The sequence below is a fragment of the Aquarana catesbeiana genome, linkage group LG07, assembly GCF_042186555.1.
Source record: "Aquarana catesbeiana isolate 2022-GZ linkage group LG07, ASM4218655v1, whole genome shotgun sequence".
NCBI lineage: Eukaryota > Metazoa > Chordata > Amphibia > Anura > Ranidae > Aquarana > Aquarana catesbeiana.
Window position 1 is genome coordinate 220,999,014 of NC_133330.1, and position 27,751 is coordinate 221,026,764.

Below are 27,751 nucleotides of genomic sequence, written 5' to 3' on the forward strand. Positions count from 1 at the left end.
TATCGATGCCCATCAGTGCCGCCAATCAGTGCCGCCCATAAGAACCCATCTTTGCAGCCTTTCGGTGCCCAGTGTCGCCTATCAGTGCCATCCATGAATGCCCATCAGTGCCGCCTATCAATGCCCATCAGTGCCGCATATCAGTGCCCATCGTCAGTGCCTGCTCATTGGTGCCACCTCTTCGGTGCCGCCTTATCAGTGCCCATCATTGAAAGAGAAAACTTACTTATTTACAACATTTTATAACAGAAACAAAAGCAAAACTTTTATTTTTTCAAAATTTTTGGCCTTTTTTAATTTGTTTAGCAAAAAATAAAAACCGCAGAGGTGATCAAATACCACCAAAAGAAAGCTATTTGTGGGAACAAAATGATAAAAATTTAGTTTGGGTACAGTGATGGATGACCGCGCAATTGTCATTCAAACTGCGACAGCACTGAAAGCTGAAAATTGTTCTGGGCAGGAAGGTGTATAAGTGCCCTGTATTGAAGTGGTTAAAAATATGTAAAAAAAAAAAAAAAAAACATACCAAGCCTTTAGTATTACTTTAAGGCCATGATGGAACATGTGTCCCTAAACAGACAAGGGAAAAAGGAAAGAAGATGACCACCCCTTGAGACTGTAAAAGCTGCAAGGAAGTGTAGGGAAACAGAGGACAGAAATAGAGACTTTTTTGAACCTTTCTGAAAGACAGCATGATATAAAGCGCCAGGATGTTTCTGCTCTAAACTGGAGCAAATGTCAGTAGATGTCCCCTCACCACCAGAGGTGGGAGTAAGGCTTAGAAGTGGAGGGTCTGCCATGAATGGATGGACCTACAGTAGATTATGTCTGGAGGGGGCAAACAGATTGTACATGCAAGGTAGAGGGGACAGTTGTGGGAAGTGGAGTAGGAGCCATTTCAATGTATTCTTTAAGCGATTTTTCAAAGAGGAGGGCTTGTTCACTTTTACTGGGCATGGTCATTCAGCCATAAAATTCTGTACACATGCACAGAAAGTAGGGACACTGAAGATGGGAATGATCATATTCTCCATTAGGGCAAGAGCTGTAATCTTGTAGACATAACAGGATTAGCAAAAGGGAGATCCTAGTACTGAAGTACCTAATATACAGGGTGACTCTGTAGGTACTTTATAGTTATTTGTGCCAACGTCCCCGACAATATGTTAAAGGCATCAAGGAGCTAAATATTGGGACTTTATGGGCACAACTATAATGAACTACAAAAAATATATAAAGAAGTTAAATTGTGAAATTTTATTAATAACATACAAAAAACACAGAGAATAGACATGAGAATTTAAAAACGCATCTGATATAGGCATACAACTCAGTTAAATACACCATTATGGATCCTATCCTGCAGTCTCCTATACAATTCTCTATAACTGTATATAGACAATTTAAACATTAATTCCGGGTAAAAGAAAGGGTACACTTCCTCTGTAGAGTTGGAATTGAGAGAACATTGCAGGTCTGGTGTTCCAAAGTGGTATGATCTCTAATTGCTCTACATGTTTCACGTTGACAAAGAACGCTTCTTCAGGAGCTAGAGGTTCAAATGGATATGAAAAAAAGAGAAATGCTCACAATAGTGAACTTAATCAATAGATCGCTAAAAACGATCAAAGGTAAAGATGTATCTGAAAAGAGTGGGATGGGCAGCAAACAGGAGCAGGGGCCTCCCAGATGTATGTCACATCAGATAGTTGTAGGTAAGAGGAGTAGCTTGTATGGGCTGCAGTTCCCACGATAGAAAGCAGGAGGATTTGGGAGTGCACCGCTCACTTCAGTTACTGCCTGTTGTATGTCTGAGACAACAACAGGCAGTAACTGAAGTTAGTGGTGCACTCCCAAATCCTCCTGCTTTCTGTCGTGGGAACTGCAGCCCATACAAGCTACTCCTCTTACCTACAACTATCTGATGTGACATACATCTGGGAGGCCCCTGCTCCTGTTTGCTGCCCATCCCACTCTTTTCAGATACATCTTTACCTTTGATCGTTTTTAGCGATCTATTGATTAAGTTCACTATTGTGAGCATTTCTCTTTTTTTCATATCCATTTGAACCTCTAGCTCCTGAAGAAGCGTTCTTTGTCAACGTGAAACATGTAGAGCAGGGGTCTCAAACTGGCGGCCCTCCGGCTGTTGTGAAACTACAAGTCCCATCAGGCATTGTAAGGCTGGCAGTTACAAGCATGACTCCCTCAGGCAGGGGCATGATGGGACTTGTAGTTCCGCAACAGCTGGAGGGCCACCAGTTTGAGACCCCTGATGTAGAGCAATTAGAGATTATACCACTTTGGAACACCAGACCTGCAATGTTCTCTCAATTCCAACTCTACAGGGGAAGTGTACCCTTTCTTTTACCCGGAATTAATGTTTAAATTGTCTATATACAGTTATAGAGAATTGTATAGGAGACTGCAGGATAGGATCCATAAGGTGGACATAACAGGATTACCTATACCAGCAGAAAGTTCACCGATAATTTTTCTAGTCCGGTTCTCCAGATTGGCAATGACAGGCTGCAGGGCTGAACCTGCCAGAACATAGAGGACTTCAAAATAGTCTTCAAAACACCAACAACCAACATCAACAAAAATTCTTAAAGGAGGTAATGACCTCAACAGGAACAGTAGATTAATTATTTAGTGCAAGAATGGCCAGGTCAACAGTGAGAACAATCCATCTTTTTTAATTCCTCTTCCACAGGGTACAAAAGCAGCAAACATGCCATGACGAGTGAATACACTCTCAGGCCAATCATCAAATAAAGCCCAATCAGCACGATCTAGGAAAAAAGAAAAGGCTTTCTAGGTACGGTCTTCTCTTTTTTGTTCCTAATGAAATACACTGTAATGCCAAAAGTATTGGGATGCCCGCCTTTACACGCACATAAACTTTAATGGCGTCTCAGTCTTATTCTGTAGGGTGCAATATAGAGTTGGCCCACCCATTTGCAGATATAACAGCTTCGACTCTTCTGGGAAGGCTGTCCACAAGGTTTAGGAGTGTGTCTATGGGAATGATTTGACCATTCTTTCAGCAGTGCATTTGTGAGGTCAGGCACTGATGTCGGACGAGAAGGCCTGGCTCGCAGTCTCCGCTCTAATTCATCCCAAAGGTGTTCTATCGGGCGTCAAAAGTGTCTGATGTGTCCGCCATAATGTTGCAGTCACGATTAAAATTGCTGATCGCCGCCATTACTAGTAAAAAAAAAAAAAATTAATAAAAATGCCATAAAACTATCCCCTATTTTGTAGATGCTATAACTTTTGTGCAAACCAATTAATAAACGCTTATTGCAATTTTTTTTGAACCAAAAATATGTAGAATATGTATCGGCCTAAACTAAGGAAAAAAAATTGTTTTTTTTTTTAATATATTTTTGGGGGATATTTATTATAGCAAAAAGTAAAAAATATTGCTTTTTTTTCCAAAATTGTCACTCTTTTTTTGTTTATAGCGCAAAAAATAAGAAAGAAAGCTCTATTTGTGGGGAAAAAAGGACATCAATTTTGTTTGGGAGCCAAGTCGCACGACCGCGCAATTTTCAGTTAAATCGACGCAGTGCAGAATCGCAAAAAGTGCTTTGGTCTTTGGGCAGCCAAACGTTTTTGTTTTTTTTTCGTCACGCTATTTTGAACACTTGAGAAGATTTGGTCTGACAAGTTGGTTGCTTCTGAGGACTGCTTCTCGGTGACATCTCTTGACCAATTGGATTGTCTTACAACTTGATCTGGAGCCCAGACGTGGAGGTCCCATATTTTGGTGGTTGCACCATAAGCTTGTTGACCCACTGAGCATATGCCCATTTGAGTCCTCTCACTCCGGTAAACTTCCTCACTGGTTCTTTTGTCTGCGTCTTCACCTCGACATCGATGTCACGTGGAATCCCACTTCTAGTTACACAATTTGTTTTCACCGTCTACTCAAGGACTGTAATGTTTATGTTTTAAAAAACCTTTATATGATGGCACATGGACTTTAGTTTGGAGGTGAATTCCAGATCTCTTTCATTATTATTAATTGTTGTGGTCATTGCACAGTGTATATTAGTTTGTATATACATGAATTTTAATTTTTTGGAGCGCTACACAAAATTTTACCTTTCACATATAAAAAAAGTTGAGAGCACATCTTGGGTGCAGTGTTAAGACGGAGTGGATTGCAGTGGAAGATCTGATGCACAGTTATACTCAAAAGGACTTGGTTTGATCACATTTTCTTTTGTGTGACAATATTAGGATATTGATTTGCAGCATGGCGGAGTCTATCATAGTAAATGGACATTTTATTTCCAGCAAGGTGGGAGTGTTTTATGGGGATTGAACTTGTTACACACAATCAAGATACTCCTTTTTGAGTGTCTAATGGTTAACACAGTTTCATATTACTTTGTTTATTTTATTAAAACTATTAGAGAGGAGGAGTATTGTGTGGATAAGCAGTGCTGCACTAAATTAGGGCTTATTTCAATCTTCTCCAAAGGAAGCTAGCAAAAAACTGGAGCCTTATGGAGATGGCTACATGGATACACCGGGGTGCAGACCCGGCAAAGCCTTTGCCAATATCCAATCACCTGAAGGTAGCAGCATTTATTCCAGGGGACTCCAAACTTTCTAAACAGAGACCCAGTTTACTGTCCTTCAGACTTTAGGGGGGCCCGGGCTGTGGGCATTGGGAGTAGAAAAGGTCCCGACGTTAGAGGGAATAAACTACTGTATGCCCCATCTTTGGCGTCAGTGGGCGGAATAGCGCCCCATTGTTAATGTCATTTGGGGGGGGAATTGTGCCCCTTCATTGGTGTTGGGGGGGGGTGGGATTATGCCTCATTGTTGGTATCAGTGAATGAAAAATAGTGCCCCAAGGGCCGGATAAAATCAAGCAAAGGGCTGCATATGGCCCCTGGGAAACAGTTGAGACCATCAATTTAGTCCATGGTCTAAGACTTATAGTGAATGTAGGGTCCTGGGTTTAGTAACACTTTATCTGGTCTCCCACAGTATACAGAACATGGAAATGTAATTATTTTAGTAAATAAATACTGCTAAACACCTTTTCTCATCAGCAGTATATAGCAGTCTTGTGATTTCCATCAGTATTCAACCGAGCGCCTCTGACTGTCCTATGAGGCTGCATGAGTCCTGAACCTCTTGTCTGGACAGTGCCAATTGGCACAGGGCCAATCACATGCATCCTCCAAAACAAAACAAAAAAAACCCCTCTAGCAATACACATCATACAAAGCATGTGCAGAATGCCCACAGGGCTCTGTACTATCAGGAGATGATTGGGGACTATGGAAAAAAAAGGGGGGGGGGGGGGGAATCAGAGAAGACAGGATCAAACAGTCCTTTTTCACAATGCAGAGGATTAACCCCTTAGTGAGTATAACAAGCATGCTTACTGCATATACAGACTGATTTTACTGTTGTGGGTTTAGTAACACTTTAAGTCCTTTGTCCTTTACTGTACGATTAAGATATAAAGTATTTTCTGAATTAGATTATTTTGGCAGGAGAGAATCAAAGGAGGACCGGTTTCCTGCATGTATGTGTGACAGGATTGCCTCTCCCCTTTACCTGGTTCAAGAGCTTGCACAGTTGTCACCTTCTAAATTTTTCCTTAGCCAGTTAAACCCATTCAGTATTGAAATACAGTACTAGGCTCTCTTCAATAACAGCTTGTTCTTGATGACCTTTCAAGATGCCAGCCTAAGCAAGAATTCTAAAGCCTGAAAACAAAAGCCAAAAAGAGTTCCAGACTCAGAAAACTTCAACCCCTCTCAACTTGTTTACAAGGGTGTGGCCGTTTTTAACATGAACCGTTCTGTATCTGTAACCTCAAGAGCTTTGTCTGTACAGAATATAAGTACAAAAGGTGTCCACTGATGACATGCTCCTGATTCTGCTGCTCTATGCTGCACTCTCAGACTTTACTGCACAACCAATCCTTGGAGGATAACGTGAATCCACAGGTTAAAAGGAACACTTTTGTACTCACTTGCTATTCAGGATGAAGCGACAGGGTATGCAGATAGCTCACCTCCCAGGTCTACTGAGCCATGCCGCCTCTCCATAACGCCAGAGGCATTGCTATTGATGCAGGGCTTTCAGAAATTAGGGAGCACATTAGCTTCCCCATGTGACCATGCTAGAGCCTGAGTAGCCAATCACCATTCACCATTTCATAAGTGTCAAAGGCTTTTAACGACAATTACATTAAGTTTATGCAAAGAGTCAATATTTGCAGAGTTGACCTTTCTTTTTCAAGACCTCTGCAATTCGCCCTGACATGCTGTCAATCAACTTCTGAGCCATATCCTGACTAATGGCAGCTAATTCTTGCATAATCAATGCTTGGCGCTTGTTGGAATTTGTGGGTTTTTTTTTTTCTTCTGCCTCTTCTGACCACAAGTTCTCAATGGGATTAAGGTCTGGGGAGTTTCCCTGCCATGGACCCAAAATGTTAATGTTTTGTTCCCCAAGCCACTTAGTTATCACTTTTGCCTTATGGCAAGGTGCTCCATCATGCTGGAAAAAGCATTTTTCGTCACCAAACTGTTCTTGGATGGTTTGGAGACGTTGCTCTCAGAGGATGTTTTTTGTACCATTCTGTATTCATGGCTGTGTTCTTATGCCTCGTACACACGATCGCACATTCCGACAACAAAATCCATGTTTTTTTTTCCGACAGATGTTGGCTCAAACTTGTCTTGCATACACATGGTCACACAAAGTTGGGCGGAAATTCCGAACGTCAAGAACGCGGTGACCTACAACACGTACCACGAGCAGAGAAAAATGAGGTTCAATAGCCAGTGCGGCTCTTCTGCTTGATTCCGAGCATGCGTGGCACTTTGTGCTTCAGAATTGTCTACACACGATCGGAATTTACGCAAACGGATTTTGTTGTCGGAAAATTTGGGAACCAGATCTCAAATTTTGTGCGACGGAAATTCCGATGTAAATTATCCGATGGAGCCTACACATGTTCCCAATTTCCAACAAAAGGCTCCCATCAAACATTTTCGACCGTGTGTACGAGGCATTAGTCCACTCCCTTGGCTGAGAGGCAACCCCACACATGAATGGTCTCAGGATGCTTTACTGTTGGCATGACACAGGACTTTTCTTCTCCGGACAAGGTTTTTTTCCGAATGCCCCAAACAATCGGAAAGCGGATTCATCAGAGAAAATGACTTTACCTTAGTTCTCAGCAGTTCAATCCCTGTACTTTTTGCAGAATATCAGTCTGTCCCTAAAGTTTTTGCTGGAGAAAAGTGGCTTCTTTGCTGCCCTTCTTGACACCAGGCCATCCTCCAAAAACCTTTGCCTCACTGGGCATGCAGATGCACTCACATCTACTTGCTGCCATTCCTGAGCAAGCTCTGTGATGCCCCAAACCTGCAGCTGAATCAACAGTAAGAGACGGTCCAGGCGCTTGCTGGACTTTCTTGGGTGCCCTGAAGATTTCGCCCCCAAACAGGAATGCTTTGACCATTCCTATGCAAGGCTAGGAATAAGGGAAATGGGAGTTGTCAGATAATTGCGGCAGTGGTTTACCTAGGTAGGTGTGTGGGGGTGTTGGGGGGTGGGCAGCGAATGGTAAAGGCCATCTAATCTGTTAACCTGAGGAAGCCCATTTGGTACAGTCGGGATGTAATCAAATCTGGCTATATAGGCACCTTCACAAAACATAGCCAGTTGTTAATACGTCTCTAGATAAACCAGTGCTGGGACTGACAGAAAAGAATGCTGCACTGTTCTGGTTTCTCTCCATGGACTGTCTGTAGACACAGACAGTTGGATTGAGCATGCAAAATCCCACTGTTTGTTAAAGGCAGCTAAAGGCTTTTTCAGGGCTGTAGTCTGAATTGACATTACAGCATCCTGAGTGATTAGATGGAAATTTACAAATTGAGATAAGCAGGAAACAGCTGATCTGAACTCTGGCTAGCCTGTTGATATTATGGACATAGAGAGTGAGGAGTAATCACAATAACTATAAACATAGACTATTCAGTGCTCTATTCCTTTAGTAGATCAACCATTCTGTCTCCATTTAGTCTGTTGTCATACAAGTAGCACAGGAAAGCAAATTCCAATAACTACCACTCCAACTTCATCCAAACTTCCACTCCACACCAAGCCAGCCCCCAAAGCTGAAAAAGGCTGTGGCTGGCATCTGGCATTGCCCAATTCCAATTGAAAGTGGCCCTCTCCCTACCACACTTTAATAAACCTGATTAATATAATATCCTTAGTACAACTATTATGGTTAGGAGTAGTATATTTCCTCCTCCTTGTACTGTTTCTTCAGTCTCAGCTCTCTGCCGCCCTCATAATCCCATGCAGCCATTAAAAAAAAAAGCCACTAGTGGCGGCCTCTTCTTTGTTCTCTGCCGGCCCACTAACGACATCTATGAATGATCTTGTGCATGTGCCATATGACATTGCACTCATCCATTGAAACAAAATCTCCCAGGAAGACACTGGTGACAAAGTTCTCCCCAGGGTAACTGAGACACTGGCTACATCCCCAGTGTCTGGAAATACCAGGAAGTGACAAAGAAAAGTGTACGTAAAACAACTAAATCATTGATTTTACATAGGACTTGAAGATGTTTAGAGATCAGCATGCAAAGCTGCATGCACCATGGATTTTTAGTTTTAGCCCACTTTAGGAGACCCAATAGAATTCATCAGTCAGAGCACACAGACTGATGTGTTTTTTTGATAAAGTATATGCGAAGTAGGGTTGCACCAATACGAGTATCGGTACCGATGCCGAGTATTTGCACAAGTATAGGTTCTCGTGCAAACGCACCGATACCTGAAACAGATACTTTCAGGCTCAGTTCTTTGAGCTGTCAGTGGGTCTCCCCTGTGTTAAAAAAGTCCGGTAATTGGAGCTGTCAAAAAAAAAAAAAAGAAGCCGGCAATGTTTATTAACAACATTGCTTAGCCCTGAAACTAAGAAATAAAAAGAAACATTGTTTCTTTTTGTATATTTCTGCTTCTTCATCTGCAGATCAAATGGATGAACAAATGGTCCTCTGTTTAACCCCTTAATAACCCTTAATTTACTCTAATCAGCCTTAATTAACTTCCTATTCCCCTCCATTTAACTATTTTCCTGTTTTTTTTTCTTTTGTTCACATCTATTTTATAAATGATAAACAATTAAAACTTTTTTTTTGTTTGCTTTGTTAATATATATATGTGTAAAAATATTCACTAACATATTTACACATTTCACACTGAAAAAGCGCCAAAATTAAAATTATTTCATTTATAAATAACTTTTCAATGCTTTATACCAGTTGCGGTAGGTATTGGTATCGGTGAGTACTAAAAATCGGTACTTCTACTCATTGTAAAAAAAATGGTATCGGTGCATCCCTATTGTGAACCCTTACCTTGTAAAACAAGACCACTGAGTTTAAAAGAGAAATGGCAAACATATGTATGTATGCACATATAGATTATACATTATACACACACACACACACACCATTTTCTCTTTTTTTTGTTAGTGATTGGACAATCATAAGGGGCTTAGAGAGTGGGGGGAGCAGCAGTACACAGATCTTCCCAGTGAATGGCTGTGCATGGGGGCGTGTCAGCACAAGTCTGATCATTGGAGGACAGGCAGGCTGTTCTCCCAGCACAGCCAGAAATCTCACCACGCTGAGATGGATGCGCTCTGATGTCTAGCACGATCAGTTTGAAAAAGGAAAGCAGGGGGACTGGCAGGATCACCAATTATTTAACACAATTAATAGAAAGAGAACACAATTTATTTATTTTTTTTTAAACACAAGTCCATGGTACAACAGGCACATATCAGGAATATGGAATTATGGAGTAACATTCTTTAATAAAGGGTCACGCCACATTCCCATGACTACAGAGGGTGACATCTACTTTTAAAAATGTGTTATTGTCCAGAAGTTATTTACAATCTTTTTATTTAAAAAGTGCAAGAGAACAGGATTTTCCACATTTCAGATGCCCCAAATAGCATCATTCTTTTGTAAATATATAGAGAATATTTAAAATCAACCTGCTTAGAAATAGCATTGTCTGAGACTAAACGTGGTGTACAGTTCAGCGATTACCAGACAGTTATGTAGAAAGTGCAAAATAAATAAGAAAATCTAGAGACTTTAGGACTAAACATCACTAGAGCACCACCATACAAAGGAATGGCATGAAATGCATTTAACCTTTGGGCTATTTCTGCATTTTTATAGAACAATGCATGAATAAAGGAGAGTGGAGAAAAGATCTAAGAACTGTTTCCCTTTCTTAACCTATGAATATGGAATATACAGGCAGGTAACACCAATTTCATGGTATGCTGGAAGTTTTCTGCAACCAGCTATACATTAGTATTATTAGTTTATTTTTTAGGCTTTCATTCTTTAGGCAGCCCAGTAGATGAGGTGTGTTAGTGACCATATCATAAAGTGAAAAGAGGAGGAAAAACTTTGAATGAATTCATCTACCACATCTAATGATTGGTAGGCTGCAATGTATTACATTTGTGGTTTTGGGTTTAATACTACTTTAATCCTTCTAAAATGCTCATTACTAAGCATTCATTACTTCAGCTCTGGAAGGATTTACCCCCTTCCTGACCGGAGCATTTTTTGCAATTCTGTACTGCGTCCCTTTAGCTGACAATTGCGCGGTCGTGCGACATTGTACCCAAACAAAATTGACGTCCTTTTTTCCCCACAAATAGAGCTTTCTTTTGGTGGTATTTGATCACCTCTGTGGTTTTTATTTTTGCGAAATATTATATATATATATATATATATATATAATATATATATATATATATATATATATATATATATATATATATATATATATATATATATATATATATATATAAAAATCGCAATAAGTGTATATTGATTGGTTTGCGCAAAAGTTATAGCGTCTACAAAATGGGGATAGATTTATGGCATTTTTATTATTCATTTTTTTTTTTTTTTTACTAGTAATGGCAGGGATCTGCAATTTTTATCGGGACTGCAACACTATGGCAGACACATGTGACACTATTTTGGGATCATTGTCATTTATACGGCGATCAAAGCTATAAACAGCCACTGATTACTGTATAAATTACACTGGCAGGGAAGTGGTTAAACACTAGGGGGCAATCAAGGGGTTAAGTGTGTCCTAGGGAGGGATTCTAACTATGGGGGGGATGGGCTCACTACAACATGACAAATCACGGCTCCCGATGACAGGGAGCAGTAGATCCCTGTCATGTTAGCCAGAACAGGGAAATGCCTTGTTTACATAGGAATCTCCCCGTTCTGCCTCTCCTCTCCGAATCGCAGGCCGCCGGTGAACATCGAGTTCGTGGGAGACACGTGCCCAATAGGCGGCAAATTCAAAGGAACGTACAGGTACGCCCATTTGCCTGCCTGTGCCATTCTGCCGACGTATGTGTGTGTGCGGCGGTCGGCAAGTGGTTAATACTCTTCATACATCCACCTTTCAATGCATGCAATATTTCAGCACAAATGAGAACACTTCTGAAAAGTCCCTGGTTCTGGGTCTGCCAGGGTGAGTCTTATAGAACATGGCCGTGTTCTCTTAAGCGGTGTTAAAATTGGGTCAGTGATTGGAACACAAGCCCATTAGGTTCTCAGTTTTCATTTTGAAACCTTGGGAGGTACAGAAGCAAGTTCTGGATAGAGGAAAGCACCAAAATGTGTGATTATATACATTCCACAACTAGAAAATGAGGGAAGCATATTGGAGGCAAATTGTAGCAAGTGAAGCAGGGTAACCTAGTCAAAAGTGCCTTCCTATATTTGCTTGCAATCACTAGGCCAACAAATTTGAAGCCATTATAGGCATTCCTGGGTGCAGGAGCAGAGCAAAGCACAAGTACAAGCTTCTAGCAAAATAAGCCACTCACTGTCTGTTCCACTCTCCTTCCATAGTAGTTTGGTGCATGGCAGTACAAAAAATGCTGCACAGGTTTATTAACAAACTTCATATTCCTCTATCTGGTAACACAGATTAGGCCCTCCACAAGAATCTAAGCAATAGTGCATTTTCTGTTTCCCTTTTGTTTACAATGTCTTAGCACAAACCTCATAGCTGGTACATGCTCCCACTCACATAGCAGAACTTGAAAATTTTTTTTTTAAATTGCCGCTTACCTTTGTACTTGCTTAAAAATCCTACCTAGCTTTTATCTGTATTGTTAGGGAGGAGCCTGGTGACTTCTTATTTACCATAAATTATCAGATCTCATTATCAAGTGTAAACTAGACTTGAACCTTGTCTGCCCTAACAAAAGAGATTGCATACCTTCCTTTATGATTTATACCTATAGGCAAGCCATATTCTAGGCTTACCTATAGGTACTGTAAATATCTCTATTTACTGTATACTGCGGCGGTGAGGTCATCGGCACATGCACTCTGAAGGAATGGCCGCCCGTGCAGTTTCTTCAGGAGCGTGTGCCGTGACCGGCGGCTCCCGCACACATGCGCGGGAGTGATGTCACGCGACTCCGGCCAGTCCCAGAGCCAGAGTCCGCGCCCCCGGAAGAAAGACAGGCGAAGATGGATGCAGACTGCTACGCAGACGACACGGGCTTCATTTGCAGGTAAGTGTCACATAGTATGCATCGCATACTAGCACATTAACACATTATGCCTTTACTTTGCAGGGAAGAAAAAGGGGGGGGGGGGGGAACCCACGGAATTTACTTCCTCTTCAAAGCTTGGGTTGTACATTGCATGTTATATCACTTTCCCCAATTCTGTCCCTCTAGCTGCACTTTCAAGTTGTTCAGAATAGCTTATAAGCTGTCTATAGAGCCATAGGTATAAACCAGCTCCAAAAAAAAAAAAAAAAAAAATATTAGAAGGGCAAGAAATATATTTTAAAACCTGTATTTATTACAGGGTATTTATATAGCACCAAATAATTTACATTGTGATAGATATATATAATACACATACATACAGTGGATATAAACTGTACAACTCAGTTGAAAAATAAACTGAAATCAAACTAAAAATCAAAAAACTAAAATAATGTGGTTGCATTAGTGTGCTTACCCTCTTGTAACTGGGGATGTAGCTGTGTTCAGAATTAAGCAATCACATTCAAAACTCGTGTTAAATAGGAGTCAGTACACACCTGCCATCATTTAAAGTGCCGATGATTAACCCCAAATAAAGTTCAGCTGTTCTAGTAGGTCTTTTCTGACATTTTCTTAGTCATATCCTACAGCAAAAACCATGGTCCGCAGACAGCTTCCAACGCATCAGAGGAATCTCATTGGTAAAAGGTATAAGTCAGGAGAAGGGTACAAAAGAATTTCCAAGGTGTTAGATATACCATGGAACACAGTGAAGACAAGTCATCATTAAGTGGAAAAAATATTGCACAACTGTGACATTACCAAGAACTGGACGTCCCTCCAAAATTGATGAAGAAGAAAACTGAACAGGGAGACTGCCAAGAGGCCTACAGCAACATTAAAGGAGCTGAAGGAATATCTGGCAAGTAGTGGCTGTATGGTACATGTGACAACAATCTCCTGTATTCTTCATATGTCTGGGCTATGGGGTAGAGTGGCAAGAGGAAGGAAAACATCCAAGCCTGGCTAAATTTTGCAAAAACACATCTGAAGTCTCCCAAAAGCATGTGGGAAAATGTGTTATGGTTTGATGAAACCAAGGTTGAACTTTTTGGCCATAATTCCAAAAGATATGTTTGGTGCAAAAACACTGCACATCACCAAGAGAACACCATACCAACAGTAAAGCATGGTGGTGGCAGCATCATGCTTTGGGGCTGTTTTTCTTCAGCTGAAACAGGGGCCTAAGTCAAGGTAGAGGGAATTATGAACAGTTCCAAATACAGGTCAATATTGGCACAAAACCTTCAGGCTTCCGCTAGAAAGCTGAACATGAAGAGGAACTTCATCTTTCAGCATGACAACGACACAAAGCATACATCCAAATCCACAAAGGAATGGCTTCACCAGAAGAAGATTAAAGTTTTAGAATGGCCCAGCCAGAACCCAGATCTGAACCCTATTGAAAATCTGTGGGGTGATCTGAAGAGGGCTGTGCACAGAAGATGCCCTCGCAATCTGACAGATTTGGAGTGTTTTTGCAAAGAAGAGTGGGCAAATATTGCCAAGTCAATATGTGCCATGCTGATAGACTCAAAAAGACAGTGCTGTAATAAAATCAAAAGGTGCTTCAACAAAGTATTAGTTTAAAAGTGTGCACACTTATGCAACCATATTAATTGTATTTTTTTTTTTATTTTTACTTCCCTCCACCTAAAAGATTTCAGTTAGTTGTTCAACTGAGTTGTACAGTTATAGGTCACATTAAATGTGGAAGAAGTTCTAAAATGATTGATCTTTGTCTCATTTTTTTATATCACAAAAACCTGAAATTTTAACAGCGGTATGTAGAGATAGACAGATAGATCTCAATCCCTTTCACATCATTCCCTCTGCCCTCATGGAGCTTACAATCCCTACCTCACATGCATACATAGACATACTAAGGCCAATTTAGACAGCAGCCAATTAAATGAGAAATATGGCAATTAAAACCAACACACATACATATTCACTTCTATGCTGCAGCCCCACGTTGGCTCTAAGACCGAGAACTGAGCAATCATATGACTGCGGATTGCTCAGTTCTTGGTCAGCTTGGAGCAAAGAGGGGAGACTGTCAGTCACTGCTCTGTCTTGCCCCTCCAGTGCTAACTGGAGCACCGAGCTGTAGATGGGGCATGCACAGCTGCGCACTGAGAGCTGTCAATCTGGCAGCTGGGTGGATCCCAACGATATGTTCGGGGGGGGGGGAACCTTCCAGAGCCTGGAATGACTCTGACGTCAGCTGAAGAGTAAAATGCACTCCTGGGACCCAGAAGAGAAGTATGGCCAAAAAAGCTTTGGCCATACTTCTCTTTTAACCGCTTCAGCCCCAGAAAATTTTACCCCCTTCCTGACCAGAGCACTTTTTGCGATTCAGCACTGCGTTGCTTTAACAGACAATTGCGGTCAAGCGACTTTGCACCCAAACAAAATTGACGTCCTTTTTTCCCACAAATAGACCTTTCTTTTGGTGGTATTTGATCGCCTCTGCGGTTTTTATTTTTTGCGCTATAAACAAAAAAAGAGCGTCAATTTTGAAAAAAAAAAAAAACGCATTATTTTTTACTTTTTGCTATAATAAATACCCCCCAAAAAATATATAAAAAAACAATTTTTTTCCTCAGTTTAAGCCGATATGTACTCTTCTACATATTTTTGGTAAAAAAAAAAAAAAAGATCGCAATAAGCATATATTGATTGATTTGCGCAAAAGTAAATAGGGCATAGTTTTATGACATTTTTATTATTAATTTGTAATGGCGGCGATCTGCGATTTTTATCGGGACTGCGACATGGCGGACACGTCGGACAATTTTGACAAATTTTTGGGACCATTGGCATTTTTACAGCGATCAGTGTTATAAAAAAACATTGATTATTGTAAAAATGTCACTGGCAGGGAAGGGGTTAACCACTAGGGGGGCAATCAAAGGGTTAATGTGTTCCCTATTGTGTGTTCTAAGGGGGGAGGGGACTGTGTAGGGAAAGAGATAGATCGCTGTTCATACTCTGTATGAACAGACGATCTGTCATTTCTCCCCTCAGAGAACCGGAAACTGTGTGTTTACACACACAGATCCTGGTTCTCTGTGTGCCCCGAGTGATTGCGGGAGCCCAGCGGTGATCGCAACAGACGGGCACTCACATCAGCTCCGTGGCGAGGAGGGTGCAAGCGCCGCCTAGTGGCCACAGGGCGAAGCGACGTTACATAACTTTGTTTCGCCCAGCCATGCCATTCTGCCGCAGTACAACTGCAGCGGATGGTCGGCAAGTGGTTAACCTACCAGCACGTCTTCGACTTTAGAGCATGGGAGGAAACATGGGCACCTGGAGGAAACCCATGCAAGCACAGAACATACAAACTTTATGCAGGCAGTGTCATGGGTTGGTATTCAAAATGATGACAAGGCACCACTAAGCCACTGTGTTTTGGGTACGCTGCATGAATGGAAACACATAAAAACATGTAGAGGGGGGTTCCCAAATTTGACTGCAAAAGTGGAAATAGAAACTGAAATACTGATGAATTTATGCTGAGAAACATAAGAATGTAAGCACGTAGAATGTCCTGAAGGCTGCAGACCCACTCATATTTTAGACAGCAATGATACACATGCAGTAAAAATTTTCTTATCAATCATCATGTTGTAAAATGGTTGATAATGATTGTTTACAATGTCAGAAGTGCTCACTAACATCTTATATGGTAGCCCTAAACTGTCCTTGCCTATGCACCACACTAGACTGTCAACCTAAGTGGCAAAATCAGGCCATTTATGTCCACCAAGCTTAAGGCTGGCCATACATTATACAATTTTCCTTTAGATGTACCAAGACCATATAATAATAATAGGTCAAACCTAAATACTTTTCAATTTGTATGCAATCAGGCAGGCATTTGTACTACATAGTTGAAAGTAAATCGAATAAGAAAATTATATAATGTATGGCCAGCTTTAGTCTGCAGTTATAATAGCACTCAAGCAGCCAATAAATTTGAAAAGATGAGCCATGATGCTGCTTTCCCTAGACTACCATCTCTAATAAAAATCAAGGATCCAGTTATGTATAAAATGGAAGATCCATATAACAATACGCCCTGAGGTTACTTTAGGTATGCCATGCATATTAATTGCTTCCCGACCAGCGCACGCCGTCGGCAGAATGGCACTTGTGGGCAAAAGGGCATACAGGTACGTCCCCTTTAAGAAGCGGTGCTGCGAGCGTGCGTGCCCGCGGACTCTATGTCCGCCGGGTGCCCGCAATTGTGTCACGGAGAGGTAGAACAGGGATGGGTTCCCCGTTCTGCCTAGTGACAGGACAGAGATCACTGCTCTCTGTCATGTGAGGTGTAGCCCCTCCCCCCCAGTGTTAGACTCAGTCCCTAGAGAGGGGTAGAGTAGGAAGCACCACCTGAGTGTAGTATTAACAAATGATGTTTAATGACACCAGGTAAAAACACCTCCCTGCTAGCCCTCCTCCCTGGACGATCCCTCCCCTGGATACCGAAACCAGAAGCAGATGGACGACCTGTGACGTCATGCACGCTCCACGTGCGCTCCACGCCGGCCCCTAGTCTCTTCCTGATGGCCACAGAAGGAGCTCCCGGCTGGTAATCCCCCTTCTGCAGCCCAGCATCCCTGCAGCGTCACCACCACAGGATCAGAGGGAACACCGAGGACCACATACCTATACAGATGAGCCTTTTATATGTTTTTATCCTGTAAGTGTGTTTTTACCTGGTGTCATTAAACATCATTTGTTAATACTACACTCAGGTGGCGCTTCCTTCTCTACCCCTCTCTCATCCATCACAGAGCCAGCTCTCTGAGGACAGCAGCCGCCTAGCCTACCAGCCTACTTTAACCATTACATTACCGGTTACCACTTAACCCTTGAACTTCCAGCCTGTCCCCTATGGACTAAGTTGCTCAGCCCTTTATATCTCCTGTTATATATATGGACTTGTGTGTTTGCGCTTACAGTTACCAATACTCTGTTAGACTCACTCCCTAGGACACACTTAACCCCTTCACTGGCCCCTAGTGGTTAACCCCTTCACTGCCAGTGTCATTTACACAGTAATCAATGTATTTTTATAGCACTGATCGCTGTATAAATGACAATGGTCTCAAAATAGTTTCAAAAGTGTCCGATCTGTCCGCCATAATGTCGCAGTCCTGATAAAAAAAAAAATAAATAAATACTAATAAAAAAAAAAATTAAACATAAAAAAAATGCCATAAAACTATCGTCTATTTTGTAGAAGCTGTACATTTTGCGCAAACCAATCAATATACGCTTATTGCAAATTTTTTTTACCAAAAATATGTAGAACAACACATATCGGCCTAAAGTGAGGAAAAAAAATATTTTTTTTATATATTTTTGGGGGATATTATTTATTAGCAAAAAGTAAAAAATATTGCGCTTTTTTTTAAAATTGACGCTCTTTTTTTGTGTATAGCGCAAAAGATAAAAACCGCAGAGGCGATCAAATACCACCAAAAGAAAGCTCTATTTGTGGGAAAAAAAGGACATCAATTTTGTTTTGGTACAACGTCGCACGACCGCGCAATTGTCAGTTAAGGCGACGCAGTGCTGAATCGCAAAAAGTGCTCTGGTCAGGAAGGGGGTAAATCCTTACGAGGCTGAAGTGGTTAATGCACAGCTCCTAGTTTACTTTTGCTTTAACCAAGGAAGGGGTTTAAAAATAATCAATTAGCAGTTGTGGTTGCTAAATTAACATTTGCTATGTTTATCTGTTGATCTAGATCTATTGCCATTGTTGAGCCATCATTATAATGAAATGTTATGGATAACTTGAAGAAGATCCCTACTATGGCCAGTAAAATTTAAACGGAGAAAAAAAAAAAAAGCTATTTTCCATTTCTTAATAAAAGAATAAAATAACACCTTTGTGCAAACTGTATGATTTAAAGGAGAACCCCTGTGCAATTCATTACTGCTCTTCTGAAAAAGCAGGAACCCATGTTCCCACATGTCAGTCTATAAGGGGGGCTGGGCACACTGGATGCACACTTTTGTGTGTTCTGGTTGAACAGAGAGAGGAACACACAGATTGAAATTTGACCGGTTTCGATACGTACTGTATATAGCCAGATTTAGAGGCTTGCCAGTGGGAAGAGGAGTTTCCAGTTTCATAAGAATAAAAATACATATATTAGGACTTTAAATATACCTCCATTGGTAAAACACAATACAGGGGGTCCACTACTTACAAACATCCGACTTACAAACGACTCCTACTTACAAACGGAGGGAGACAACAGGAAGTGAGATGAAATCTACCCCTAGGAAGGGAAATTCACTCCTGTAAGAGTTAATATGGGAAAAAGGTGTCTCCACTGATGCTTTATCACCAATCCTTGTTTCCCTAATAACCCCAAATTTTCAAAATCCAATTGTCATTGGGACAGAAAGTGAGGTGAAATCTTCTGAACAGGGGCACAGACATCAAAACAAATGTTACAGGGGTGATAACCCTTCCCTAGGAAAAAGCTTAAAAATAGATATTTTAGCTGGAGCTACACTTAAAAAATGTACCTGTTCCAACTTACAAACAGAATCAACTTAAGAACAAACCTAAAGTCCCTATCTTGTTTGTAACCCGGGGACCCCCTGTACAAATGAGTAAAAAATATATAGCTTGATTGTAACAAATTTATCACATACAGGTTAAAAGACATTAAAATCCAATTGTTAGACGGTAACAATGGTATTTTAAAGTCCATTAATCTGTATGTGATAAATTTGTTACAATCAAGCTATATAATTTTTACTAATTTGTATTGTGTTTTACCAGTGGAGGTATATTTAAAGTCCCAATATATGTATTTTGGTATGGCGTAGTAGGGATGATACCTCCAATGATGTGATGTCATCACAAACACTTTTCCACAGTATATTCTGTATGTTAGGGATTTGCAAGCTTCATAGATAAGTGGTAGGGCACTGCAGTACATATAGGCCTATAGAGAAAAAAAAACCCTCAAAAAAACATGGAGCTGTTGTGTATAGGCACGTGCGCATTTCAAAACAAACATTTCAGTAAGAACCAGAAGTAAAGCTAAGGCCTCATGCACACTGGACATTAAAATAACGTTATAAAAACGACAGCTTTGCAGTGAGTTTTTTTAACGTTTTTGCAATAGCGTTTATTAGCATTTTTGTGTGTTAACTGTTTTTATTTGTTAAAGAAAATTATTTTTTTTTCCTTCAATGGATCAAAAACGGTAAAAAACGGTGGTGAGCCACGTTTTTGAGCGTTTCACGTTTATCAGCGTTTAACGTTTTTAAGCATTTTGTGGTGAGAAAAACAGCTCCTGAATGCGATTTTAGGGTGTCCAGACAACAGCCCATAAACTCCACTGCTGATAAACGTCCATGTGTGCATGGACACATAGGATAACATAAAGGGGAGTTTATGGGCTGTTAAAAAAAAACACCCAAACTCCCAAAAACGGCCGTTTATGAGCTTTGGTTAAAGTGGAGGGCCACCCTGAAAAAAAAAATTCACCAAAAATCCTAAAAAAAAAAAAAAAAAAAAAAAAAAAAAAAAAAATTTTAAACTTACCTGAACCCTTGTTGCTAGGCAGTCTTCCTAATCTGCCTGTTCCTAATTTCGCGGCATCTTCTGCTCCTAGCTGAGCGGCCCCGTTGCCTTCTGGGAACTGTGTGTGTTCCCAGAAAACCACGGGGCCATTCACAGAGTGCCGCGCGGCTCGCGCGTGCACAGTAGGAAACTGGCAGTGAAGCCACAAGGCTCCACTGCCTGTTTCCCTTACCTAGGATGGTGGTGCCGGGACCCGAGAGCCGAGGGACGGGTCGGCCTCGGGCGGCCGACATCGCGGGCACCCAGGACAGGTAAGTCTACTTATTTAAAGTCAGCAGCTACAGTGTTTGTAGCTGCTGACTTTAAATTTTTTTTTTAGCTGGTCGGAATCCCGCTTTAACATGGAGCCTAAATGTAAGCCATCTTCAGAGATGTACTGTAGTTACATTACAACACAGCAGAGCAAAATATGAATGACATACCAAGTCTGGCTTCAGACGGACAGTTAATGGAAAGGAGTATAGGAAGGACTGTATGGTGGTTACGACAGAGGAACTCCAGGACTGTCTGACTTCTCGGCTCCTGGGAATGCGGTGGATGGTGTACTGCACAAAAACAAAATGCACACCAAGTAAGTGATGACAGCCGTTTTCTTTAAGTGAAAAAACCACCTTCATATCAATTTACATAACACATGCATTGCTACAGTATACCTTTGTGAAATATTGTATAATTATAGTACAATCACCCATTTCATTCCACAGTATAAGAAATATTGATTTAGTATAACCATAACAATACCGGCGGTGATAAGTGTAGTGTGTACTCTTTGAAACACAATTACTTGCTCATATGGTTGGCTCACTGCATTTCTCAGCAATTTTTTTTCTTGTCATAACGCTGGAACTGATTATGCAAGTTCATTAAGTAGATATGACTAAAAATGTATGTACCGCTTGATGAAGGAGCCGAGGATCGTAAGCAGGGCCGTTTCTCCTTTCCAATTGACAAAACGAGCTTTGAACCCGTGTGGCGTGGGCACAATCCCTCGCAGAGGGGCTATTTATCTGCCCCCAGCTGGGCTTTAAGTCAGCTTTCTACAGTCAAATCCATTAAGACAGAGTAGGGTAGGCTACCATAATTACTGGAAATTAGTTGTAGCAGATATCATATAAAACAAAAAGTGGGCAAGCATCAGCCTGGAAAATTGATTCTGACCCAGGATGATGCATAAACAAAAGGTTGTCTTCATCTTTTTGGACAGAAAAACTACCACATCGCACGACCGCGCAATTGTCAGTTAAAGCGACGCAGAGCCAAATCGCAAAAAGTACTCTGGTCTTTTGCCAGCCAAATGGTTCGCTACTGAAGCAGTTAAACCATTGAAGTCTATGGAACCAAAAACCAGAAAAAAAAAAACATTGCCCTTTCCATAAAATGCACAGATGTGAACTACATCCATAGGAAACCATGTTAAATGGACTGTACTGTGTTTCTGCAAAACTGAAAACGAGCTAAAAAAATGCATAGGTCTGAACCAGGCCTTATGCTAGGCCAGTATCGGGGATATCTGCCGAGTGCTCCCACTCACGCCCGTAGACACGTACCAGATATTTGTCTGTTGCAAACATGGATACTTGTAGAACAGTCTTCTGCATCAAAGATTGTTCAGAAGATAGACTAGTTAAATAGGAAGAGTGCACTATAAACAGCTACTATTTTGGTCTATGTTGAAATATTTCATCTTGAGAGTTTATTTATATAAAATTTATATTTAATTTATGTACACTGTGTTATTGTTAATGCTTTCTAAATATTACCAGCTTGCAAAAATAAAACTGGAAACAACAGCTTTTGCACGTAGTATGTATTTTATTTTTTACAGAGGTACCCCACCTAGTGGCACATAGTGAAAAGATCATTTTACAGAACTTTTTTTTTTTTTTTTTTACGCGTGCATTTTTTATGCATTCAGTACAAAAAAGCAAGTCACAAGATCTCAGTATTGCACTCTTTCTGTAACTTTCGCTAAAAAAACTTATGTAAACACAGGCTGTAATGGATGCCAAAAATACACAGCATACAGAATTTTATAGCCCCCTACATGCGGAGAAATTCCAAAAGCCTCAAACTAAATGCCTTTGAATTGAAGTGAGACAATGTTTTCATCATTTGAAAGAGATGCAAAATGCTTGGTAAAACTAACAAGACTGCACCATTGCTTATGAAAGGTTTAACCGCTTCAGTCCTGGAAGAATTTACCTCCTTCCTGACCAGAGCACTTTTTGCGATTTGGCACTGCTTCACTTTAACTGACAATTGCGCGGTCGTGCGACGATGCACCCAAACAAAATTGACGTCCTTTTTTTCCCACCAATGGAGCTTTCTTTTGGTGGCATTTGATCACCTCTGTGGTTTTTATTTTTTGCGCTATAAACAAACAATTGCGACAATTTTGAAAAAAACGCATTATTTTTTACTTTTTGCTATAATAAATATCCCCAAAAAAGAATTAAAAAAACATTTTTTTTCCCTCAGTTTAGGCCGATATGTATTCTTCTACATATTTTTGGTAAAAAAAAAAAAAAAAATTGCAATAAGCGATTACTGATTGATTTGCGCAAAAGTTATAGCGTTTACAAAATAGGGGATAGTTTTATGGCATTTTTATTAATAATTATTTTTTATTAGTAATAGATTAGTTAAGTGGCCTCTGTGATGAAATGTTAAAGTAGCATATATAAATGTACCATCATCCAGAAATCAATAATCAAAAGGGTTGGAAGCCAGATCCCCAGTCAGGCGACCAAAAATAGGAGCATATTGGACTATTCCAGTACAATAATAGTGGGTAATAATATGAAGCATATAACGGTAATAAAAATTATAATTGTTTTTATTGATGCAAAGGACAAACAATGGTAATAAAATAAAACATAATAAAAGTACAGGTATATCACCAGTGGGATCATTAGTATATACAGTACAACACAAAATGTCAGATATCATATTCCTCGACTAGTTTCGCGGACATAAACCGCTTCATTGGGAGGGAATCTAGAGATGATTTATTCTGACTAAACAGTCTGAACCTGACAAATAGAAAATATACAATGGAGTTTACCAAAATACATACTAAATACAATTATATTCCAGCATCAACATTCACAACAGGGTAGTACAAAGTTGTGGGGGGAACAGGGGCGAATCTGCTTACCCAGGTCCCAACAGACCCCAGGCGCGCGGCCCCACCGCCCAAGGATGATCTCCCACGGCGACCTGGGGGAACTAACAAAATGACAGGGGTAATAAGCATAAGATGAATATTATAAAGTAATAAGTAACCTAGATTACCGCGCACGGGAAGTGAAGCATAAAACAATGAAGGTAATGATGGAAAATTAGTGGTGACAAGGTGGGTGACTAGTGAAAGATGTGAAAGATGACATGAAGTGAACCTTAGTGTGCAAAGAGTAAAAAGGATTGGGTATGGTGACCAATGAAGTGAAAAAAGAGTACTGAACACCATTTTGCTTTCTGTTTTTCAGTACTCTTTTTTCACTTCATTGGTCACCATACCCAATCCTTTTTACTCTTTGCGCACTAAGGTTCACTTCAAGTCATCTTTCACATGTCACCCACCTTGTCACCACTAATTTTTCAGTCGAGGAATATGATATCTGACATTTTGTGTTGTACTGTATATACTAATGATCCCACTGGTGATATACCTGTACTTTTATTATGTTTTATTTTATTACCATTGTTTGTCCTTTGCATCAATAAAAACAATTATAATTTTTATTACCGTTATATGCTTCATATTATTACCCACTATTATTGTACTGGAATAGTCCAATGTGCTCCTATTTTTGGTCGCCTGACTGGGGATCTGGCTTCCAACCCTTTTGATCTTTATTAGTAATGGCGGCGACATTATGGCGGACACACTGGACATTTTTGACACATTTTTGGGACCATTGTCATTTATACAGCAATCAGTGCTATAAAAATGCACGGATTCCTGTGTAAATGACACCGGCAATGAAGGGGTTAACCACTAGGGGGCGGGGAGGGGTTAAATCAGTACTAGGGAGTGATTTCTAACTGTAGGGGGATGGGCTAGCTGTGGCACGTCACTGATCTCTGCTCCCGATGACAGGGAGCAGAGATCAGTGAGACTGTCACTAGGCAGAACGGGGAGATGCTTGTTTACATCAGCATCTCCCCGTTCGTCCTCTCCGTGAGGCGATAGCGGGCATCCCCGTGGCAATCGAGTCCGCGGGACCTGCGACCCGACTCACGGATTTCCCGGCTGGCGCGCACGCAATGGCACGGCGGGGAATGCAAATGGGACTTACAGGTATGCCCATTTGCCCAGCCGTGCCATTCTGCCGACGTACATCGGCGTGCGCCGGTCGGGAAGTGGTTAAAGTGGCACTAAACTCTGGTCGAAAAGTATTCCTGCAAGACAAAGGCATAATGAGCTAGTATGCATAGCATACTAGCTCATTATGAATTACTTACCTGAGATCGAAGCCCCTGCAGTGGTTCTCGTTCACCGCTCCGGCGGCCGACATTGCTCCCGGAGTTACTTCCAGGTATCGCAGGCTCCTGCACTGTGACTGGCCGGAGCTGCGATAACATCACTCCCGCACAAGTGCGCGAGAGCCGCCAGTAATGGCACAGTCTAAGTGAAGCAACGGCACGTACGTGCCGTTGCTTCAGTGCGCATGTGCCGATGATGTAGGCACATGCAAATACAGGGGATATCTCCTAAACCGTGTAGGTTTAGGAGATATCCAGGGTAGCTACAGGTAAGTCTAATTACCTGTAGCTACCCTGTAATTACCATCTTACCTGTAAAATCCTTTTCTTTGAAGTACATTACGAGACACAGAGCCATAGTAATTACTATGTGGGTTATAGGCCACCTTCAGGTGATGGACACTGACACGCCCTAAGACAAAAAGTGCACTCCCTATATAACCCCTCCCACTGCTGGGAGTACCTCAGTTTTGTAGCAAAGCAATACACGTGTATACCAAGAAGGGAGGGACCTCTGTGTCCCGTAATGTACGTCAAAGAAAAGGATTTTACAGGTAAGCCGTTATAAAAATCTTATTTTCTTATCGTACATCATGGGACACAGAGCCATAGTAGTTACTATGTGGGATGTCCCATAGCAATGCCAACTGAAGGGAGGGAGACACAACAAAAGTAGGGCACTAAGAGACTAGAGGACTCATACTTTAACCTGCAGTACGCTGCACCCAGAGGCGATATACTCATGACCTTTTACATCTATTTGATAGAATCTGGTAAATGTATTGACTGAACACCAAGTTGCAGCCTTGCAGATCTGAGTCATGGAGGCCTGGTGATGCACTGCCCAAAAAGCACTAACAGCCCTGGTGGAGTGCGCTTTAATATGAAAAGGAGGAATTCTCCTCTTTAAACCATAAGCTTGAACAATCACTAGACGAATCCATTTAGAAATCGTAGGTTTCTACGCTGCCTGTCCTCTTTTAGGACCGTCTGACAACCCAAATAAAACCTCCGTTTTACGAATCTGAGCGGTCACTTTTAAATACACTTTGACCGCTCTCACCACATCATCAAGAGAATGTAGTGACCTTTCTTCCGCAGAATGAGGTTCTGTAAAAAATGAAGGCAGAACATTATCCTGGTTTAAATGAAAACCTGACACTACCTTCGGTAGGAAATTAGGATGAGGCCCGCAATACAACCTTATCCTTATGAATAATCAAATATGGCTCTTTACAAGAAAGAGCAGCCAACTCTGATACTCTTCTTGCAGAAGATATGGCAACCAAGAAAATTATTTTCCTCGTCAAGAGGACCAAGGGAATATCTCGTATTGGCTCATAAGGCTGTTTTTGTAAAGCCGACAGGACTAAATTTAAGTCCCAAGGGTCGAGGGGTGACCTAACTGGGGGATTAATCCGTGTTATCCCCTAAATAAAAGTTACAAACCAGAGAGTGTGAAGCAAGAGGTCGTTGAAAAAACACAGATAAGGCCGACACCTGGCCTTTGACAGTACTCAAGGCCAGCTTCATTTCTAATCCCATCTGTAGGAATTCCAGGATCCTACCTATGACATATTTCCTAGGGTACCAACCCCTGGATTCACACCAGGAGACATATGCCTAACAGACTCTATAGTATATGACTCTGGAGGCCGGCTTCCTAGCATTAACCAAAGTAAAACTACTGAAGCTGACAGCCCACGGTCCTTTAAAATGTGGGTCTCAATAGCCAAACCGTTAAATTTAGCATTTGTAAAGTAGGATGGAATACCAGACCTTGCAAAAGAAGGTCTGGCCACAGTGGTAGGGTCAAAGGGTCCCCTACCGCCATCTTTATAATCTCGGCAAACCAAGATCTCCTGTGCCACACTGGGGCCACAAGAATCACCTCCTTCCCTTCTTGCTTGATCCTGCGAAGAAGAAGGAGTGGAAGCAGCAGAACAGGAGGGAATGCATAGATCAGTGAAAACTGATTCCACAGAAAAACCAAGGCATCTGTTCCGTATGCCATCGGATCCCTTGTCCTTGACACAAAGTTGTCGATCTTGTTGTTAAACCTGGATGCAAACAGATCCACGTCCGGAACTCCCCATTTTTGGCATATTGACAGAAATATGTCGGGGTGAAGGGACCATTCTCCCGGGAACAATTGTTGGCGACTCAAGTAGTCTGCCTGCCAATTCTCTATCCCTGGAATGAAAATTGCTGATAGGCAAGGAATGTTGTTTTCTGCCCAAGATAGAATATGATTCACCTCTCTCTGGGCCGCACGACTTCTCTTTCCCCCTTGGTGATTGATATAGGCCACAGCTGTGGCATTGTCGGATTGGATCCTGACAGGACAATTCCGTAGTCTGAGCATTCAGGCCTCGAGGGCCATCCGTGCTGCCCGAATCTCTAGAATATTGATGGGTAAGGTCATCCCTGATTTGGACCATTTCCCTTGGACAGACGCTTCTTCCAGGACTGCTCCCCAGCCCAGAAGGTTGGCATCTGTTACCACCTTCTAGGTAACTGGTAGAAAGGATTTTCCTTTTTAAAGATTCTTGGATATCAACCACCAATTGAGGCTCTGACGCACTTTAGGGGATAAATGCATTGGGAAGTCGAGAGCTTGGACCTTCATGTTCCAAGTTGACAGGATACTGTTTTGCAGCAGTCTTGAGTGAAACTGTGCATAAGGAACGGTCTCGAAAGAAGCCACCATCTTTCCCAATACCTTCATGCAAAGTCGAATTGAAGGATTTTTATTTGTTTTGACCAACTGAATCAGTTCCTTTAAAGAACCAATTCTTTCCTGGGACAAAAATACCTTCTTCTGAACTGTATCTATGATCAGACCCAAGTACTGGAATCTCCTTGATGGTTTTAAGGAGGATTTTTAACCTGGCTAAAGGAGGAGCCAGGACCTTTGTAAACACTTGAGGTGTAGTAGCTTG

The 27,751-nt window shown here is 41.3% G+C and overlaps 1 protein-coding gene across 2 annotated transcripts in view; it reads right to left on the bottom strand.

Annotated features, from left to right (window-relative positions):
- The window catches only part of ALG14 (ALG14 UDP-N-acetylglucosaminyltransferase subunit), a 124,025-nt gene that overhangs the window by 56,985 nt on the left and 39,289 nt on the right, over positions 1-27,751 (bottom strand). For both annotated transcript variants that reach the window (XM_073593078.1, XM_073593079.1), the window contains exon 3: positions 20,744-20,866. In XM_073593078.1, the coding sequence (XP_073449179.1) occupies positions 20,744-20,866 (123 nt within the window). The remainder of the gene's footprint in view (positions 1-20,743; positions 20,867-27,751) is intronic.